This window comes from Macrosteles quadrilineatus, unplaced genomic scaffold, assembly GCF_028750875.1.
Source record: "Macrosteles quadrilineatus isolate MER2022 unplaced genomic scaffold, UCM_ALF_1.0 Scaffold_2__2_contigs__length_208266976, whole genome shotgun sequence".
Classification (NCBI taxonomy): Eukaryota; Metazoa; Arthropoda; class Insecta; order Hemiptera; family Cicadellidae; genus Macrosteles; species Macrosteles quadrilineatus.
Window position 1 is genome coordinate 157,281,413 of NW_026542595.1, and position 18,696 is coordinate 157,300,108.

Sequence of the window (18,696 nt, forward strand, 5' to 3'; positions counted from 1 at the left end):
ATCCGATACTGAAATTAACATCGGCTGATCAATCCTCAATTCGAAATATTTACAGAAACTGAATACATATGTACTCTTACTACTGTAAACAGTATACTCCACCAATACGTATTTTTGTCACACTTCTTCTAAACCCCTAAAATGAAAAAAAAGTTAAATATTAAAATGTTGTTATGTGGATATACCAAGGATCAAACCCGCCCTTCCTGCACTAAAGATCTTAACCAACCACTAGGCATATCCAACTTGACTTCTACCTTAAACCTCTATGTTATGATTCTCAGTTTTAGAACAAGAAATATCTTGGTTGAAATACCACCGATAGGGTGTGCCGTGGGAAAAGCATTGTCTTTTTTTTAAATAATTTTAATGTAAAAGAGTGATAATTTTGTAAATAGGTAACAATTACTCTCACAGGACATTTAAATTCATTTCATGTTGGCAATGGTTTAAATTCAAATCTATATTGCTTAGCTCGTTAAAAAGGATAATTTGTAATATATATAAAACCTTTCTTTATTTCAATTTACACTCTGCTTTGATGTAAAAAATATTTATTTTTCAAACAATCCCTCATATTTATGTGGTACAAATGGTGCGATAGTTATTATATCCAAACAGACTTTTACAGATCGATTATTTTAAAGACATTACCAACAAATAAAATTGAGATTCCTACCAAATAGACCTGAGTTTAGTGTTTTACTTGGCTTTGATTTGAACCTTTCACCCACTTAGTTCAGGCATCACACCAAGTTGTGTTATACTGTATTGTATGGATGTGTAAACCCCTTAATCCAAATCATCATTAATCATTGCCGCAAGCATGTGTTGTTGTCAGGCAGTGCTCAAAATATAATTAACCTTGGTATACACCTCAGGGTCCCAGAGGTTAAGTTTGTTTACTTAACTAAACAATAATGTAAATGTTTTGAGGATATCGTGCATGCTGTTATCTAAGTTATTTATAGATTCTACTGTCGCATATGATTCTATGATTGCTGAAAGTCAGACTATATTATTTTTGTCATTCTTTAGAAATAAACTAGTTATCAATATAGGTATATGTGTTTTGTGGCTAAATTAGTGATTTTCATCCCTTAGATAAAAGAATCGATTAGGACCGATACATGTTCTTGCTTGGTTTGTTTTGTACTTGTATTAGTCGTGTAGTTTATCTAGTTTGTTTTAATTTTTCTATGTAAAGTGGAACGTAAAAAAATCCGATTCAGTAAAAGGCGTTATAAAAGTAGATGCATTGTCATCCTAATAGCTCGAGTTACTGAAATTCCCTTAGTCTATTATCAATTAAGGGTATAAATTACTTAAATTTTGTAAACTGTGACAAAATGTGCATTATTTGTTACTTACTTAATAGTCCAGGACCTGACTAGGGTTCTGTGTGCATGTCGTGTATAGAGAATTTTGCTTTTGCATTTCAATATAGGTGTCTTAGGAAGTGTTTTCCACTCGGGTGTCAAGTTCGCACCTGGTACGTTTTCGAGCTATGACGTCATAAAGATGGCGGCTCGGCAATTTTTAAATGCATATATTTCGCAAACCGTTTAACGGATCGGTATGATTCTTTTTTTGTTTGAAAGATATTTTTACAAACTATCTTTTTTGTATTTACACATTTGTTGTAAACTTAATATTTATCTCACAATATTGAAAAACGTCGTTTTTATTGTTATTATATTTATTGTTTTGCTTATAATTTCTTAACCGCTGATAAAATCAAATACCACCCGTGGCAAAAGTTTCAGATAATTCTATACCCTTTCCAATGATACCAAACAATATGTGATTGGACCTAAAAATAAAGCAAAGAGATTGAATAAACCGTAAAAAAACACTGAAAGTGGTGTACGGTCCGGGAAAGATTTAGTCCTGGACATGACTAGGGTTCTGTGTGCATGTCGTGTATAGAGAATTTTGCTTTTGCATTTCAATATAGGTGTCTTAGGAAGTGTTTTCCACTCGGGTGTCAAGTCCGCGCCTGTTTCGTTTTCGAGCTATGACGTCATCAAAATGGTGGCTTGGGCAATTTTTAAATGCGTATATTTCGCATACCGTTTAATGGATCGGGGTGATTCTTTTTTTGTTTGAAAGATAATTTTACAGGAAATGTTTTTTGTATTTACACTTTTGTTGTCAACTTAATATTTATCTCACAATATTAAATAACGTGGTTTTTAATGTCATTGTTTTTGAAATTTACCTCATAACTTGTTAAACGCTTATAGAATGAAATAACTACCCATTACAAAAGTTGTAGATAATCTTATGCCCTTTCCAACGATACCAAACAATTAATGTTTGAAACTAAAATTAAAGCCAAGAGATTAAATAAACCGTTAACAAACACTTAACATGTCAGAAAGTCCGGAAAATATTGCGGCTGGAACAATTCTTTAAATGCGTATATTTCGCATACTGGTTAAAGAACCGGGATGATTCTTTTTTTGTTTGTAAGATGTTTTTTAAGCCTATCATTTTTGTATTTACACCTTTGTTGTTAACCTACTATTTGTCAAAAAGTTATTAGCAAAAGTAAAATAAAAATAACAATTAAATGTACATTTATTAATATTGTGGGATAAATAGTAGGTTAACAACAAAGGTGTAAATACAAAAATGATAGGCTTAAAAAACATCTTACAAACAAAAAAAGAATCATCCCGGTTCTTTAACCAGTATGCGAAATATACGCATTTAAAGGATTGTTCCAGCCGCAATATTTTCCGGACTTTCTGACATGTTAAGTGTTTGTTAACGGTTTATTTAATCTCTTGGCTTTAATTTTAGTTTCAAACATTAATTGTTTGGTATCGTTGGAAAGGGCATAAAATTATCTACAACTTTTGTAATGGGTAGTTATTTCATTCTATAAGCGTTTAACAAGTTATGAGGTAAATTTCAAAAACAATGACATTAAAAACCACGTTTTTTAATATTGTGAGATAAATATTAAGTTGACAACAAAAGTGTAAATACAAAAAACATTTCCTGTAAAATTATCTTTCAAACAAAAAAAGAATCACCCCGATCCATTAAACGGTATGCGAAATATACGCATTTAAAAATTGCCCAAGCCGCCATTTTGATGACGTCATAGCTCGAAAACAAAACAGGCGCGGACTTGACACCCGAGTGGAAAACACTTCCTAAGACACCTATATTGAAATGCAAAAGCAAAATTCTCTATACACGACATGCACACAGAACCCTAGTCATGTCCAGGACTAAATCTTTCCCGGACCGTACACCACTTTCAGTGTTTTTTACGGTTTATTCAATCTCTTTGCTTTATTTTTAGGTCCAATCACATATTGTTTGGTATCATTGGAAAGGGTATAGAATTATCTGAAACTTTTGCCGCGGGTGGTATTTGATTTTATCAGCGGTTAAGAAATAATAAGCAAAACAATAAATATAATAACAATAAAAACGACGTTTTTCAATATTGTGCGGTGAATATTAAGTTTACAACAAATGTGTAAATACAAAAAAGATAGTTTGTAAAAATATCTTTCAAACAAAAAAAGAATCATACCGATCCGTTAAACGGTTTGCGAAATATACGCATTTAAAAATTGCCGAGCCGCCATCTTTATGACGTCATAGCTCGAAAACGTACCAGGTGCGAACTTGACACCCGAGTGGAAAACACTTCCTAAGACACCTATATTGAAATGCAAAAGCAAAATTCTCTATACACGACATGCACACAGAACCCTAGTCATGTCCAGGACTAAATCTTTCCCGGACCGTACACCACTTTCAGTGTTTTTTTACGGTTTATTCAATCTCTTTGCTTTATTTTTAGGTCCAATCACATATTGTTTGGTATCATTGGAAAGGGTATAGAATTATCTGAAACTTTTGCCACGGGTGGTATTTGATTTTATCAGCGGTTAAGAAATTATAAGCAAAACAATAAATATAATAACAATAAAAACGACGTTTTTCAATATTGTGAGATAAATATTAAGTTTACAACAAATGTGTAAATACAAAAAAGATAGTTTGTAAAAATATCTTTCAAACAAAAAAAGAATCATACCGATCCGTTAAACGGTTTGCGAAATATATGCATTTAAAAATTGCCGAGCCGCCATCTTTATGACGTCATAGCTCGAAAACGTACCAGGTGCGAACTTGACACCCGAGTGGAAAACACTTCCTAAGACACCTATATTGAAATGCAAAAGCAAAATTCTCTATACACGACATGCACACAGAACCCTAGTCAGGTCCTGGACTATAAATGATTTAGCTATTATGAACTAAAACGTTGTCAGTGAGTTACAAGAAGATTTACCAAGGACAGTGAGTTGCTTGATTTCAGTTTTAAATGAAAGCTGTTGTAAGTGCTGACTTGCATAGTAGTAAAGTACATATTTGATTCCTTTTATTTGCAGAAGGTAGTTTCCTTATGCACTAGCCTGGTTTCAATATGTTTGGCAAAACTTGATTTTAACAATTTTATTAGTATTAAATGGAATGAAGACAAACTCAACGGCACCCTAACATTGAAAATCCAATACAAATTAATCAAACCAATTTTTGTGGTGCGCGCCTATTAGTGTAGGTCAATGTACGCTGGCTCTATCGTCTGCAACAATGTAAACATCACTGAACCAATATAATAGTTACTTGGAAATACAATGCACACACCATAAACATGTCGTAAATCGACTATTTTCCATTGAATTTTCAATATTGAGGTGTCGTTATGTTTGGATTAAAATTCCATTAAATTGCATTAATTAGTATTCTTGTGTTTGTGTAAAATATTCACAGTATGTATATATGTATCTTATTCTTGTTCTTATTATGCGGTTGTTACTGTTTTAGTTATTTTTTTTCATAAAATTAAAATGACCGCCATTTTAAGTTTTATTTTGATTAAATTTTGATATTTTTTCAAATGTTATACACACTGGTATAATTCATACAACAATTTGCGTTTTAACTATTACGGTTATTGATTAAAGCAATGTTTGAAAAATACAAAGTGGCGGCTCTGTGAGTACAGACGTTAAATGTATTTTAATTAGTTACGAACTCTGAACCTGAAAAGGTTGTTAGGGAGTTCCAAAACGCCCTGTATAAGTTAAAATTACGAGGTTTTAAATAATAATAATAATAATAAAGCTTAGCATGGATTCTTTTTAGAAAGATAGCAAAACTTTACAAACATATAGAAAGCAAAACAATCGTTTCATTTTTAATTTGTTATATGCCGGACAATGTGTTTATTAATCCATGGCTAATGGCTAAGGTAGACTTCCAAAAAGATCTTGAATAAATTTTCAAATTTGAACCTGTCCCGGAAAACCCCGACGAAAACTCAACTTATCAGTTTATTCAAATCTTACCCCTTAAACTTCCAACGCACAATAAGTGTAGACAATAGGGTTATTGTTAGCCATAAGCTGTGGTCTTAGCTTTTCTTAGAAACGTGTGATTTCCTCCTATTCAAAGAAGTTATTACTGTTCGTTTTCGGCGACAGACATGGAAATGTCGTATTCACATATGACTGCGAGGTCATTAGCAAGATGTTTGCCTGACAAAGCAGTTATATAAGAAAACAGCTGTCTTGGTCAGCGTCGTCAGTCCATCCGTAGCCTTCGGTGAGTACATACATAGCTTGGACAACTAACTGTTTGCTTATGCCTTATATTGTTTGTTGTGAATTATTACTTAGACCATGGTATATAGTCAATAATTAAACCATACTTGTTGTGATTCTCGAGTTATATCAATTTGCTTCTGTTTATTTTGTTCTATAATTATTATTTAAAGGCACTTACTGATTTTAAATGGGAAGAATCACAGAGCGCACATTAGTAACTGTTAGAGGTAGTATTTCATAAGCAAATACCAAATACAAAATTCTACATTTAATCAAATGATAATAATATTGTATTTAAAGTTAAATAATACGAAGTATGCTTGTAACTGTATTTTTATATCTTTATGACAACCTAAAGTGCACTGAAAATCTTCCGATGTTCAAATAATTGAATTTTGCATACCATCTTAGTGATTATTATTAACCAAACAATAATGTCACTATATGTGTTAAGTTGGAGATTTGTCAGTTTGGTAACAGTTACGAACAGGTAATTTTAATTAAAATCAAGCCATACCAGACATATTGACATTTGAATGTATATTAATCTACCTATTCTTCAGATATTTATTCTGTTGTAAAATTTTCAGAAATAAATCTGGGCCTATCATACTGAAAATATGAAGCAGTACGTGTGTGTAGCTGTAGCAATGATGGTGTTGGTAAGCGACTAATGTATTGAATTGATGTTGTTGACAGGTAGCTAGTGTATATATATAACATTGATTAACTTATTAATATTAATGGAACTAAAATTACAAAAGCTGTACTTGTGTCTGTAAGGAATATCAATTTTACGTCAATCACAGAAGAACAAACCCATAAAAACTAAATAGAGTATTGAAGATATACAGGGTGTTCAAAAAATGTGGGGACATAATTTAGGTAGTGATTCCTTCGTTCAAAATAGGCATTTTTATCTTTGAAATTTTTCAACCTACTTTTATAAAAACCTTTTACTTATGTTAAGGTAGAAGGGGCCCATCTTAAGAAAAAAATCATATTGATTCAACTTAAAAATTAAATATCGCGGCCATTTCAATTTTTAAACTTAAATTACCAGTAAATGGCTTACATTTTAAAGAAAAAATGTCAAGAACACTTTTATTTAGAATCTGTAATTCCCTATCAAACGATTCAAGTTCAAAAAGATTAAATAAGAAATATATATCAAATATTACGATTTTTAGCTGTAAATGTGGTAGAATTAAGGCTACGCTAGTCAGGTTTGTCTCACAACTAAAAATCGTAATATTTCAGCTATTTCTTATTCGATCTCTTTAACCTTGGTATCTTTTGATAGGAAATAAAAAATGCCATATAAAAATGTTCTTGACTTTTTTTTTCATAAACTCAGCCAATTTTTTTTAAATTTAAGTAAAAAAATTAAAATTGCCGCAATTTTAAAATTTTTAGTTTAATCAAGATGAATTGTTTTTCTAACATGGTTCTCATCTACCTTAACATAAATACCTAGTTTCATAAAAATTAGTTGTAAAAATTTAAAGATAAAAGTTTGTATGTAAAAAATACAAAATGGTGGATATTTGGTTAACGAAGCGATTTCCAGAAAATAGCTTATTTTTTATTTTCCCTTTATTTTGACCTAAGGTACTACTATGTATGTCCCCACCTTTTTTAACACCCTATATAATTTAGGGATTATTGCAAACATTATTTTTACCACCATTTGGGAAAAGGTTTCATGACGATTATATTAAGTCTGTAATCTGAATCTCTGTAATCTGTCCTCAAATGAAAAAGTACCTAAGATGAAGAAATTCTTGAAACATTTGCTCATCATGATGTAAACTGTCCGCAATACTCTCCCAACTAACACACGCCTATAATAACAAAAAATTTATTAACATAAATATTATATATTTATCCATCAGTCTAAAGTAAAACCCGGAAAACTTTTAATCATATTTAGTGTAATTTATAATTTAAATAGTTATTATTGACTGTTGTAATTATTTTGCCATATAATTAATGCTACTCAAAGTGTAAATATTATCTAAAGCCACATAGTTGTACTACAACATGTTATTTTTCTGTGCTCCAGGCCTCTGTCAAGGCCCAGGTCATCCCCGGGGGTGAGCACGCTGTGGAGGAGAACGACGGGAACGTTGAGGAGGCGAAACGCATTCTCATTCAGGAGGCGGAGAAAACCGCAAAGACTTTGGAAAACTCTCCTACAGTGGAGCTTAAGGACATTGTCGTCAAGAAACAGGTTTGTCTGGCTGTCATCTGTACTTGTTGTATTGACTTGCGCCTCTCGTTATGTCTCTGCCTATTCCAAACGTCTGATATATGTATTTTGAAACTAAATTTTGGGTATGTTTTAGAAAACAAAAAAAAAAAACACAATCCATTCAAATTCATATATAAATATATATAAATTTGTATATGACGTGTGTGTGTGTGTCTGTTAGAACAATAACTCGAGTAAAAGATTATGGGATTTTGATTAAATTTAGTACAAACGGTAAACCTAAATTTATTCGAATTTTTAACGAACAAACATGATCGGATAATGGGACTGGGTTTTTTGGAGATTTTTATGGAGTAAAAATTGGTTTCCCCCATTTATGATCCCAAAAACTAAGCTATGCAACTTCTTTAGAAACTATATTGTAGAGTTTAAAAAGGCAAATTAAACAAATACATAATAAATTAATAATTAACATAATTAATAATTACATTTAAGTAGTGAAGATTTGTTGTATGCCAAACTGTTCTGAAAAAACTGTAAAATAAAAATAATTCCCATGATATCCTTATAGAAAATTCATAAAAAGACTATTGTAGTTTACTTGTTTATGGATTTTTTATCAAATTTGGTAAAATTGTCAATTTCATACTAAGCTATCATTATCTGAACAAAACACGCCTTATTTATTTATTTAAGAGGTTGGCAGCCTTTGTTTAACCTTGCATTTACCCGTGCACATAGACTAACTGCCCGTGCGTGAATCGTATCCAGCAAAGCAAGGGGTGAGCCGGTACAGTACAAAGCTGTAATGATAAAATTGTTGCGGCAGTGACCAGGATCCGAACCCACGACATCGCTGCCTTAGGGCCGAAGGCCGAAGTCCGTGACGCTACCGACTGACCCACCGACTTACCTGATATGTTTTAACATTCTTTAAATTGCAGCTGACTTTTAACTTGTTTTTGTTATTGTTTTTGTTTCTAGTTTTTGACTCATGAATAAGTTCAGTTCTATTTGATTGAACTAATTTACCTATCAATTTATGTATTTACTTCAAACATAAAACTGGCGACGAGGATGATTTTATGGAAAACTTGGAGTGCAAGATAGTTTATTCAATTCTACAGGCTAATTCATTATAATGTCTGAAGATATATTACCAGCAACTCTTAATAATCCTATGTTGGTAAGTCAACCTAGATGTGAAAAATTTAACCCTAATTCATGCGACATTGATGTTTGGAATATTAAATTCAAGGCAAATTTATGTTTGGGCAATATTACAAATGATGATATTAAAAGATGTTTATTCATTGACTGCCTGGATAGTACAGTTCTTAAAACATTGGTAACTATTTGCAAGCCAAAAGAAATTAGTGAATTCACTTATGAACAACTTTATGAACTTCTGGTAAAACATTTCAAACCAGTAAAGTTTAAAGTTGCCGAAAGAGTAAAATTCTTTTCACTGAAGCAAGGTGTTGAATCTTTGCCCACCTTTGCAAGTAACCTAAAAGAATTAGCCAGCAGTTGTGATTTCCCTGGTGACTTTTATCAAGATGCTCTCATTACATCCTTCATAATGGGTATTAATGAAGATTCTATTAGAGCTAATTTACTTCAGAAAGATTACACAGATTTCAATACTGTACTTGAATTTGCTAGAACATTAAGTTCAGTTTTTACCACTTCAGCAAAGAAAAATCTGATTTCATTTTCCGATAATGAGAGCAATGGAGAGGTTCTAAATACAAATTCAAACTATTTATGCTATTCTTGTGGTGGTAACCATTTTAGGAACCAATGTAGATTTAGAAATGCAATATGTAATAATTGTGATACAAAAGGTCACTTAGCAAAAGTTTGCAAAATTAAAAGGAGAACAGATTTTCAAAACAAAGAAATTGGTGGACATGGAAAAGGAACGTACAACCGACAAGTAAATTTCACTGACAATGAAAAAGGAAGAGATTCTAGGACCTTTATCGACTCTAACATACTTGATTGTTCACCTAAGTTGACAAATGAAGCTATTTTTTCTCTTGGTCTTCAGTGTCATAACGTCAGTGTATTTTCTCCAATTTGGGTTTCTATCTGTATCAATAGTATTTTAATTAATATGCAACTAGATACAGGAAGTTGTGTTTCTGTTATATGTCAACGAACTTGGGAAAGATTGGGAAAATTTCCTTTGTTACATTCAAATACAAAACTGACATCTTATAGTGGCCATTGCATAAACTTGATTGGTGAACAAACAGTTAAAGTGGCATTCAAGAAAACTAAAAGAGAGCTAAAGCTGTACGTTGCTGAAGGTGGTACTCAGGATCTTTTAGGTAGAGACTGGATCGAGGAGCTTAAAATCAACGAATTGCCACTTAATTCATTACAAAGTGATTCTTTATGGGTTTCCAAGGAAGTTGATGACATTTCAAGGTCAGGGTTTCAAAGTTCACTTCCAAGAATGAGCTTAAGTAAATTAATTGATTCTAATAAGGAATTCTTTTGTAACAAAAGTGGCCATTGTACAAAATTCACGGCACACTTAATTTTAAAGGAAGACGCTTCTCCTATTTACAAGAAGGCAAGGCCAGTTCCATTTGCAATAAAGGACAAAGTGTGCGAGGAAATCGACAGACTTGTAGAAGCTGATCTGATAGAACCAATTGACTATTCTGATTGGGCTGCACCTTGTGTAGTTGTTAAAAAACCTTCTGGTCAAATAAGAATTTGTGCAGATTTTTCAACAGGATTGAATCAGGCTTTAAAGATTCAGAAATTTCCTCTACCTACACCTGAGGAAATATTTGCTAAGTTGAATGGAGGAGAAAAATTCTCAGTCATAGATTTATCTGATGCCTACTTATCAATACCAGTAGATAGAGATTCGCAAGACTTACTAGTGATTAATACCATCAAAGGACTTTACAAATACAAGCGACTTTGTTTTGGAATCGCATCCGCTCCAGCTATATTTTCTAAAGTTATGTACAACATGTTGAATGGGTTGCCAGGCGTAGCAAACTATCTAGATGATATAATTGTTACAGGGCACAATGATGAAGAACACTACAAAAATCTAGAGAATACTTTCAATAAAATTAAAGAGTTTGGATTCCAATTGAACAAAGATAAATGCAAGTTTATGCAGGAAACAGTGACATATCTTGGGTTTGTCATAACTAAAAATGGCATACAAGTTTCGGATTCTAAAGTTCAAGGCATTGTAGATATGCCACAGCCATCAAATGTCAAAGAGTTGGAGGCATTTTTAGGTATGGTTACATACTACTCCAAATTCATACCAGAATTTTCAAAAGTTTGTTATCCTTTAAATCAACTGCGGAAGAAAGGAGTAGACTGGTTGTGGACTGATCAGTGTAAACGCAGTTTCAACAAATTAAAAGACTTGTTAATGAATGCACCTATACTAACACATTACAATCCAGAGTTACCCATCATTCTTGCTGCAGATGCATCAGCTGTAGGAATCGGTGCTGCATTTTTTCATAGATTTTCTGACAACTCTGAAAAGCCTATTGCATATGCTTCAAAAACATTGACTTCCACTGAAGCGAACTATTCTCAAATAGAAAGAGAAGGGCTGGCCATCATTTTTGCGATAAAGAAATTTCGCCCATATCTACTGGGAAAACACTTCATTTTACAGACCGACCACAGACCCTTGCTTACAATTTTTGGATCTAAGAAAGGGGTACCTACCACAACTGCCAATAGACTTCAGCGTTGGGCACTAATACTGTCTAACTATACGTATGACATTGAATACATATCTACAAAAAAATTTGGTAAAGTCGATGGTTTGAGTAGATTACCGTCATTTCAACCTAATTCTTTTGATTCCAATGATGAGGGACACCATACAATAGTAGCGACAATTCAAACAGAAGTGCAGTCCGAGATTCCTGTTACTTGTACTGAAATCGCTGAGGAGTCGGTTAAGGACCCTGTTTTGAAGAAGGTGATGCACTATGTAAAAGTTGGTTGGCCTAATAAGTGTCCAGAGGAGAACTTGAAGCCTTATTTTTCTAAGAAAGATGCACTGACTCTACATAATAACTGTCTTCTGTGGGGAATAAGAACTGTTATTCCACCTAAATACCGAACTTACATCATGAACTACTTACATGAATCTCACAATGGCATGGTCAGAATGAAGTCAGAGGCTCGGGGTCATGTGTGGTGGCCAGGTATGGATGCTCTAATTGAACAGACTTGTCACCGTTGCCGTGAATGTAACTTGTTTGCAAAAGATTTACCAAGTAAAAAACATCTATTCAACTGGCCTAAAGAAAGTGAACCTTGGAGTCGAATCCATTTAGATTTTGCTGGACCATTTTACGGACAAATGTTTCTCTTAGTAATTGACGCTTTCTCGAAATGGCCAGAAATAGTACCTATGTCCTCTATTACCACAGAAAGGACAGTAGAAGCGCTCAAGAATTTGTTGTGTAAATATGGAATACCTAGAACAATCGTCTCAGACAACGGAACTTCATTTACTTCGCAAGGTTTTAAAGATTTTTGCTTGCGTAATAATATCAAACATATTACGACTCCAGTAGCTCACCCAAGTTCAAATGGACAAGTGGAGAAAAATGTAGATACCTTTAAAAGAGCTATGAACAAATTACAGTACAATAAAGAGCCTAGCTTGTTCACAGACAACTTGAGGACATATTTATTTCGCTATCGAGCTACACCTCACACTGCAACTGGACAAACACCTGCATCTTTGTTCTTGGGTCGTAATCTGCGAACTAAATTAGATTTTATCAAACCTTCACAAGAGATAAACTCAAGAGATGAACCTTCTGACGTGCTGCGATATAAGAAAACCAGAGGCTTTTCTATTGGGAGTACTCATTTAAATCCATGTTGTGTAAGTAGGAAATACATCTAATCATGTTAAACAGAACGTTTTTATTTATTTTTTTTTATCAAAGTGGTAAAAGGAAAATCTATTAGTCTGTATGTTTGTTATCCTCTCATAGAAAGATTATTGGTGAAATACCGATTTTTTAAATTTTTATACACGTAAAAAACCAATTTGTAAACGTAAAAATCACCAGCATCCATTTAATTGTTCTATGTATCATGTTTTCACTGATCACTTCATTTTTTATGTGAAAAAAAATATCCTATGGATTTAATGCATACATTTAATAAAAACAAAGTTTTCCTAGCTAAGAAGACGGTTAGGATCTTCAGTTTAAGATGGATTCCAAATCAAAGAGGCCAATGAATTATCACGTCTATCACGTCATGGAAAATCCCCATAGACGATTGGCGAGAGTTTGAACGCCGACTTCTGACCTCACGTAATTTAAACGTTTCATGTTTTCTATATAACTAACATATTTGCATTGTTATATTTCAGACTGTCGCTGGGACCCGATACAACTTTTCATTCAAGGCGGTGTACACTTATCAAGACGGAAAACAGGTAAGAGTATTTATCAGTAAAAACAAATCAAACATTAAACGAGTTTTAAATTTTACGTAAACAGCGATCAATAAATAACTAGTTTTTGATAGCATTTGTAAAATAAAAACAGAAAAAAGTGGCGTTATAAAATTAGACGAATAGCCTATGTGCATTAAGTTAAGTTTAATCCTAACATATTGATAACTTCAAAAAATGCTCTGTTATATAATTTAAAAGTATACATGTAAACACTATAAAATTTCAATTCGTTGGAAATGTTTTCGATAACACAAATCTGTGGTTCCTAATCTATTGTTGTTTAGTTACCATTATAAGAAAAATCAAATTTTAAAATATCTATTGACCGAAGTCATTACTGTGTTTGTCATTGACATTGAGCTTTATTTTACTAATTAAATTAAATTCACAGCCTATTTAAGTTTATAAATATTTATTAAAACAGTGTGATCAAACAACTGAGCTCAAAAAACTGAACAATTATTTATATTTTTAAAAAATGTAACAATAAAGTGCCAGCTGGTACATTACAATTAGTTCCAAAGAAAACCGTCGTTGGACGATAAGTAGCAGGATTAATATTCTTATAAATACTTCAATTATAACTTTTATCGATTAATCTTATCCTGTTCTGTTAAGAAAATATCCGCTTCTGGCTATTGTGAGTCATTGTGTGTTTTGATTGTTCTAAGGAAATCGCTGTTGTTACCATAGCTTCTATTTCTCAATCCTTATCTTTCTAACAATTAATTGGTCACTTTACAAAAGTTTGCTTAGAAAGTTAAATTGAGATTAAAAATGAGGAAAAAGAAGGAGGGGATTGTCATGTCTGATAAGTCATAAACTTGTTGCGCGTTTTATTTTTCAGTTTTGTTTCAATGTCTTTTATCATTAGTTTTGAATCATTTTAGAGTAAAGTAAACGGATGGAAATGTTTAGGATTTGTATTTATATCAAACTCAAAAGTTTCCTTGTCATTTGCTAGATTTACACCGTTGTACAGCCTCAGACCGTATTACTCATTACTTCATGCTAGGCATAGAGGATTGCATTACACATCTAAATTCATTGGTTCTTGAGGGATTTGCACCCGGAACCTTAGAGACTAAACTATGTGATCAACCTTTAGCTACAATCATTAAAATTAATCATTATAAACGTAACTAGAAGACACGTTTAGCTTACATTATGGACACCGTTTATGTTACGGCTTATTTCCAATTTGGAGGATATTTATTGTAATTTTGCATTTTTCATATGTTTCAAGGTCACCAAGTCTTGCACAGCCAGCCTCATCAAGCCTCTGAGAGCTTACGACCCGACTGAAAAGATTACATTTATCGAGAACCGTAACAAAGAGAAGATACATTGTGAATAGTGTAAAATGATTTTGTATGCGAATACAACAATTTACTAGTTGAAAATAAACAAATTAAAAAAGAATTGTATTTATTCCAACTAAATGTGTAATTGATAATTCTTTATTATGTGTATATTTTAGTCTATTTTTTTACTGTTTAGTTCACACATTTTACACAAATCTTTTAAGGGCTTATAAATAATAAGGATTCATATTTTGTATCCCAGATGTATTACATTTTTTGACGTAAATAGAACATAGGTGAATGAGACCTTTATAGCTTGTGCTACTATTGAAGTATATTATCCATTTTAGTGTCTCCTACAGGACCATGATATTACATGGAAAAGTGATGCTGCAGTCTCCAAAGTTTTTCATTGCAATTTTGCATGACTAGATAGTTTATATGCGTGTGAAAAGAAATGGTTTTCTACAGCAGCACACTTTAGTAGTGGCTCTATTTTATTAAGTTAATCAGTAAAAAGATGTTATATTTTAACATGGCTATGGAATGTCTACCTCCAATGCAGTGAATACACGTTATATGCTCATGTTCATCTCCTGTGTCAGTAGTATCTCCAAAGTATTTCCTCAATTTACAAAAAAGAATGTTTAAAAACCCCGTTTTAATTAAAAAAATAATTATGCTATCAAACTAATCACCAACGAAACAACAATATTGATCGCACAATATTATGACCTCATGTTTTTTTATTATTATTAATTGTAAGGTATGTTTTTTTTTTTAGATATGATTTTTTTAATATGGTCAATATGGTATCACACAAACAGTTTTGCTACGAAAATATGTTAATGTATTCAAATTTAATGATTAGTGACACCTTATGAACTTAAAGAAATGTGTGTCGACGATCTAAGTGTACTTCTCATAACTTAAATCAATGACTCACAAGTATTTTGTAAAGAATGGGAAGGGGTGGGGCTGGTTAATTAGTATCAAATGAATGAATAAACTAACTAAAAAAATGTGGGACTAACGTTGCTTCAGTAAAATCGTATTAGAGAGCAATATTGCACAGCATACATCCTTGCCACATTACATATGGTTTCTCTAATACGTTTACACCTATGCTATGTCGGTAGGCCTGTTTCAAAGGCAGGTCACGTGGTCTAATGACCCCCAGGTGACGTCATATCAGGGTAGCAATCAAACACGAGTCCTCGCTGATTGCTTTGTGTAGTTACATTCACACTTTCAAAGGGGATCATTACTTATGAAATTGTGAAAGGTGAGTAATTGAATGTAATTCCAAAACTGATGTTTGTGAGCTTGACACTAATCATGGACACTTGTACGACCCATCATCCCGTAGGTGGAGTTTCTACGAATCTATTCTGTCTTCACTGTGGTATATTCTGAATTGTGTAAAACTTTGAGGGCATTGTTCAATCATTTGATTATTAAGACAGTAATGCAGATTGTGTATGTTTAAGTAGATTAAACATGCCAGATGTGGAATCGAGATAATGTATACAGCTTTATTCCTGCCAAGGGTCATTCACTAAAACCGTTTCTTTATTACCAAAAAGCTTCGGGCTTTTACTCAAGATTGAACCGGGAGATCCAGATTACCAAGCAAATACTATAGAACCTCTTAATATTATACATACATAAAGTATTACATATTATGCTATTTTCTATGACGTATTTATATAGTCTCCAAAAATATCACTAGAAAATATTTGAAATACTTTGTCAACATAAAATATATTGTAAATTTATGCAATAAATTTCCAACTTTCAAAATTAATACGTACCTAGTTATAGCCAACAGGTTATACAGGTTAGGCTTATAATAAATTTGCTTAATTCATGGTTTATTATTATGGGATCATAATATATGTAATATTTGTGTATAATATAGTATGGTTGATAGGATTATTGTAGTATGGCAAAACTATTTGTATTATTTGTATTTGTATGGCGATACTAGTACCTTTGTATTAGTTTAAGGTGTTTGATATTGTATGATTACGCCAACTACTTGAGAAGCAGTGATCAGAACACACTAGCAGCATACAACAGATACGCTGTTATGACAAAGGTTTGTCTTCGTTATTCTTGGTTCTTCATCCATGGAGTAGTAAATTCGGAGACTTATTTTTATTTTCAACCTTTGAGCAGACAGCATGAAGGCGCCAATCTTAGAACAACTTTGTACGTAACACAAATAAGCTTTTTAAATAAGCAGATTTGGCTATTTACAGAAACATTTTTTGTATATATTTTTAAGGAAAGTCTAAACTTGTTCCGTACAGTAATAAAACATATAGTAACACCTCATTTATATTTTCAAATTAAAAACTACGCAACTTTAAGTCTCCATATAAACCTAGTAAAAGTTGTACCTTCTACAATTAAAATGTGTCTCCCTGCTTTGGCATTTTGTATGCAAATTTTAATAATTTATAGTAAAGCCAAAATGGCTTCATTTAGACAGAGTTAAGAGAAACTCCTATAGTTTTGTTTAAAATGGGGTGTGGTTTTAAAACTAACAATTGCAAAAATAATCCCTTTTGAAAATTGATATTATAGGCCACTACACAATATTAAATTAAATTGTATTATTTTCAAATCTTAACAATTTAGCTTTAGTCATTTGTATTCCCAAGATTTTACGGAAAATGGGAAGCTAGGTTTTCTCATATGTTCAATGACATTTTATGCAGCATCTTGTAGTTTAAATCCCTACAACTGAGGACAGGGGCTTGGAACTCAAGCTGTTGTAACATGAGCGTTCCACCGAGCGCTAAGTGAGGCGTTTTACATCACGCTTTGACACGTTTTGAACAGAAAGAACAGGGGGAAACATAATAGGCCTAATGGATTAATGTGCTTTTTGTGAGATCCGTGTCAGCCGTATGCACGAGTCACTTACGTTCTGAGGTAGCTTGGTACACTCTATACTCCATTCATACGTGTTTCCTTCATATTGACATCGATTGCTCTAAGCTACCAGATATAATTTAATGTCTAAAAACTAGGATACAATGCAAATATGTGCATTTATCTGTCTAATAACAATATAATAGACAAAGATATTTCCCTTCACAAAGCTTAACTTAAACCGCAATTTATTTGAGATGGCCTAGTGTACTATGAAAATTTGGCTATTTATTAGTCAAGAACTATCAAAGGTCAATCATTGGTTACACCCTGTATACTGTTCCATGACCTCGCAAAGATGCCACTAGTTTATCACTGATAGTAACTTATTTATTATCGCTTTACTTGGTTTAAATATACAGGGTGATTCTAAATTATTGTTACACTTTTGAATCTCTATAAATAAAAACCCATAAAGCCTATCATCACGGGCTGATGATCAATTGAAATATAATCACTTTGGTAAACATAGTTGTAAAACTCTAGAGACATTTTAAAGTTTTAACTACGATTTTTAACCAATTACACAATTTTACCTCTCTAAATCTCAAAACTTCATCCTCTATGTTGAATTACCAAAATTTTTAAGTACACTGCTAGGGGTCACTTAGTTCTATGATTTGCCGCTCAGTCATTGTTTTCGGCCATTATTGTAAGTTGCGGAACCTTCAAAAATCCAAAACTGTTCTGTGTTTTAGAGTTTGGGACGACTTCATCTTCAAATAGACGTGACATGTGCAGCCAGAGGGCATAATATTATAATATTTAGCTATAATCTTGTTCAATTTTTTTTTACTAAAACACCTGCTATTTTATTGATACTTTTTGACGCCGCGGTTTTCATAGGTTTTAAATTATATAACTAATTGTAAACCATGGTTAAAATTTTAAAATGTCTGTAGGCTAAATTTGCAACTATGTTTACCAAAAAGTATCAAAATAAACTTAGAATCTCCTCTTTCAATTGATTCTCACCCCGTGATGATAGGTTGTATAGTTTTTTACTTTCTCCCCCTATACCATAGTATATGGAGAAAGTATTGTTTTCGTCAAAATTTTCGAGTTTGAGTTTTGAGTGGATATATTCGTTTTGGGTCCCCCTGG

General features: G+C 32.5%; 1 protein-coding gene across 1 annotated transcript; it reads left to right on the forward strand.

Annotated features, from left to right (window-relative positions):
• Positions 1–5,587: 5,587 nt before the first annotated feature.
• On the forward strand, positions 5,588–14,767 carry LOC128988022 (uncharacterized). The gene is made up of 5 exons (XM_054409193.1): positions 5,588–5,640; positions 6,233–6,304; positions 7,708–7,875; positions 13,259–13,324; positions 14,592–14,767. The coding sequence occupies exons 2-5, from the start codon at positions 6,263–6,265 to the stop codon at positions 14,700–14,702; spliced, it is 387 nt and encodes a 128-aa protein (XP_054265168.1). The 5' UTR covers positions 5,588–5,640; positions 6,233–6,262; the 3' UTR covers positions 14,703–14,767.
• The last annotated feature ends 3,929 nt before the right edge of the window (positions 14,768–18,696 follow it).

Excerpts from the sequence above, each read along its gene's own strand:
- LOC128988022 (XM_054409193.1), top strand. The coding sequence starts at position 6,263 with ATGAAGCAGTACGTGTGTGTAGCTGTAGCAATGATGGTGTTG. Across the intron at positions 7,876-13,258 it reads ACATTGTCGTCAAGAAACAG|ACTGTCGCTGGGACCCGATA; the intron begins GTTTGTCTGGCT and ends GTTATATTTCAG. Across the intron at positions 13,325-14,591 it reads CTTATCAAGACGGAAAACAG|GTCACCAAGTCTTGCACAGC; the intron begins GTAAGAGTATTT and ends ATATGTTTCAAG.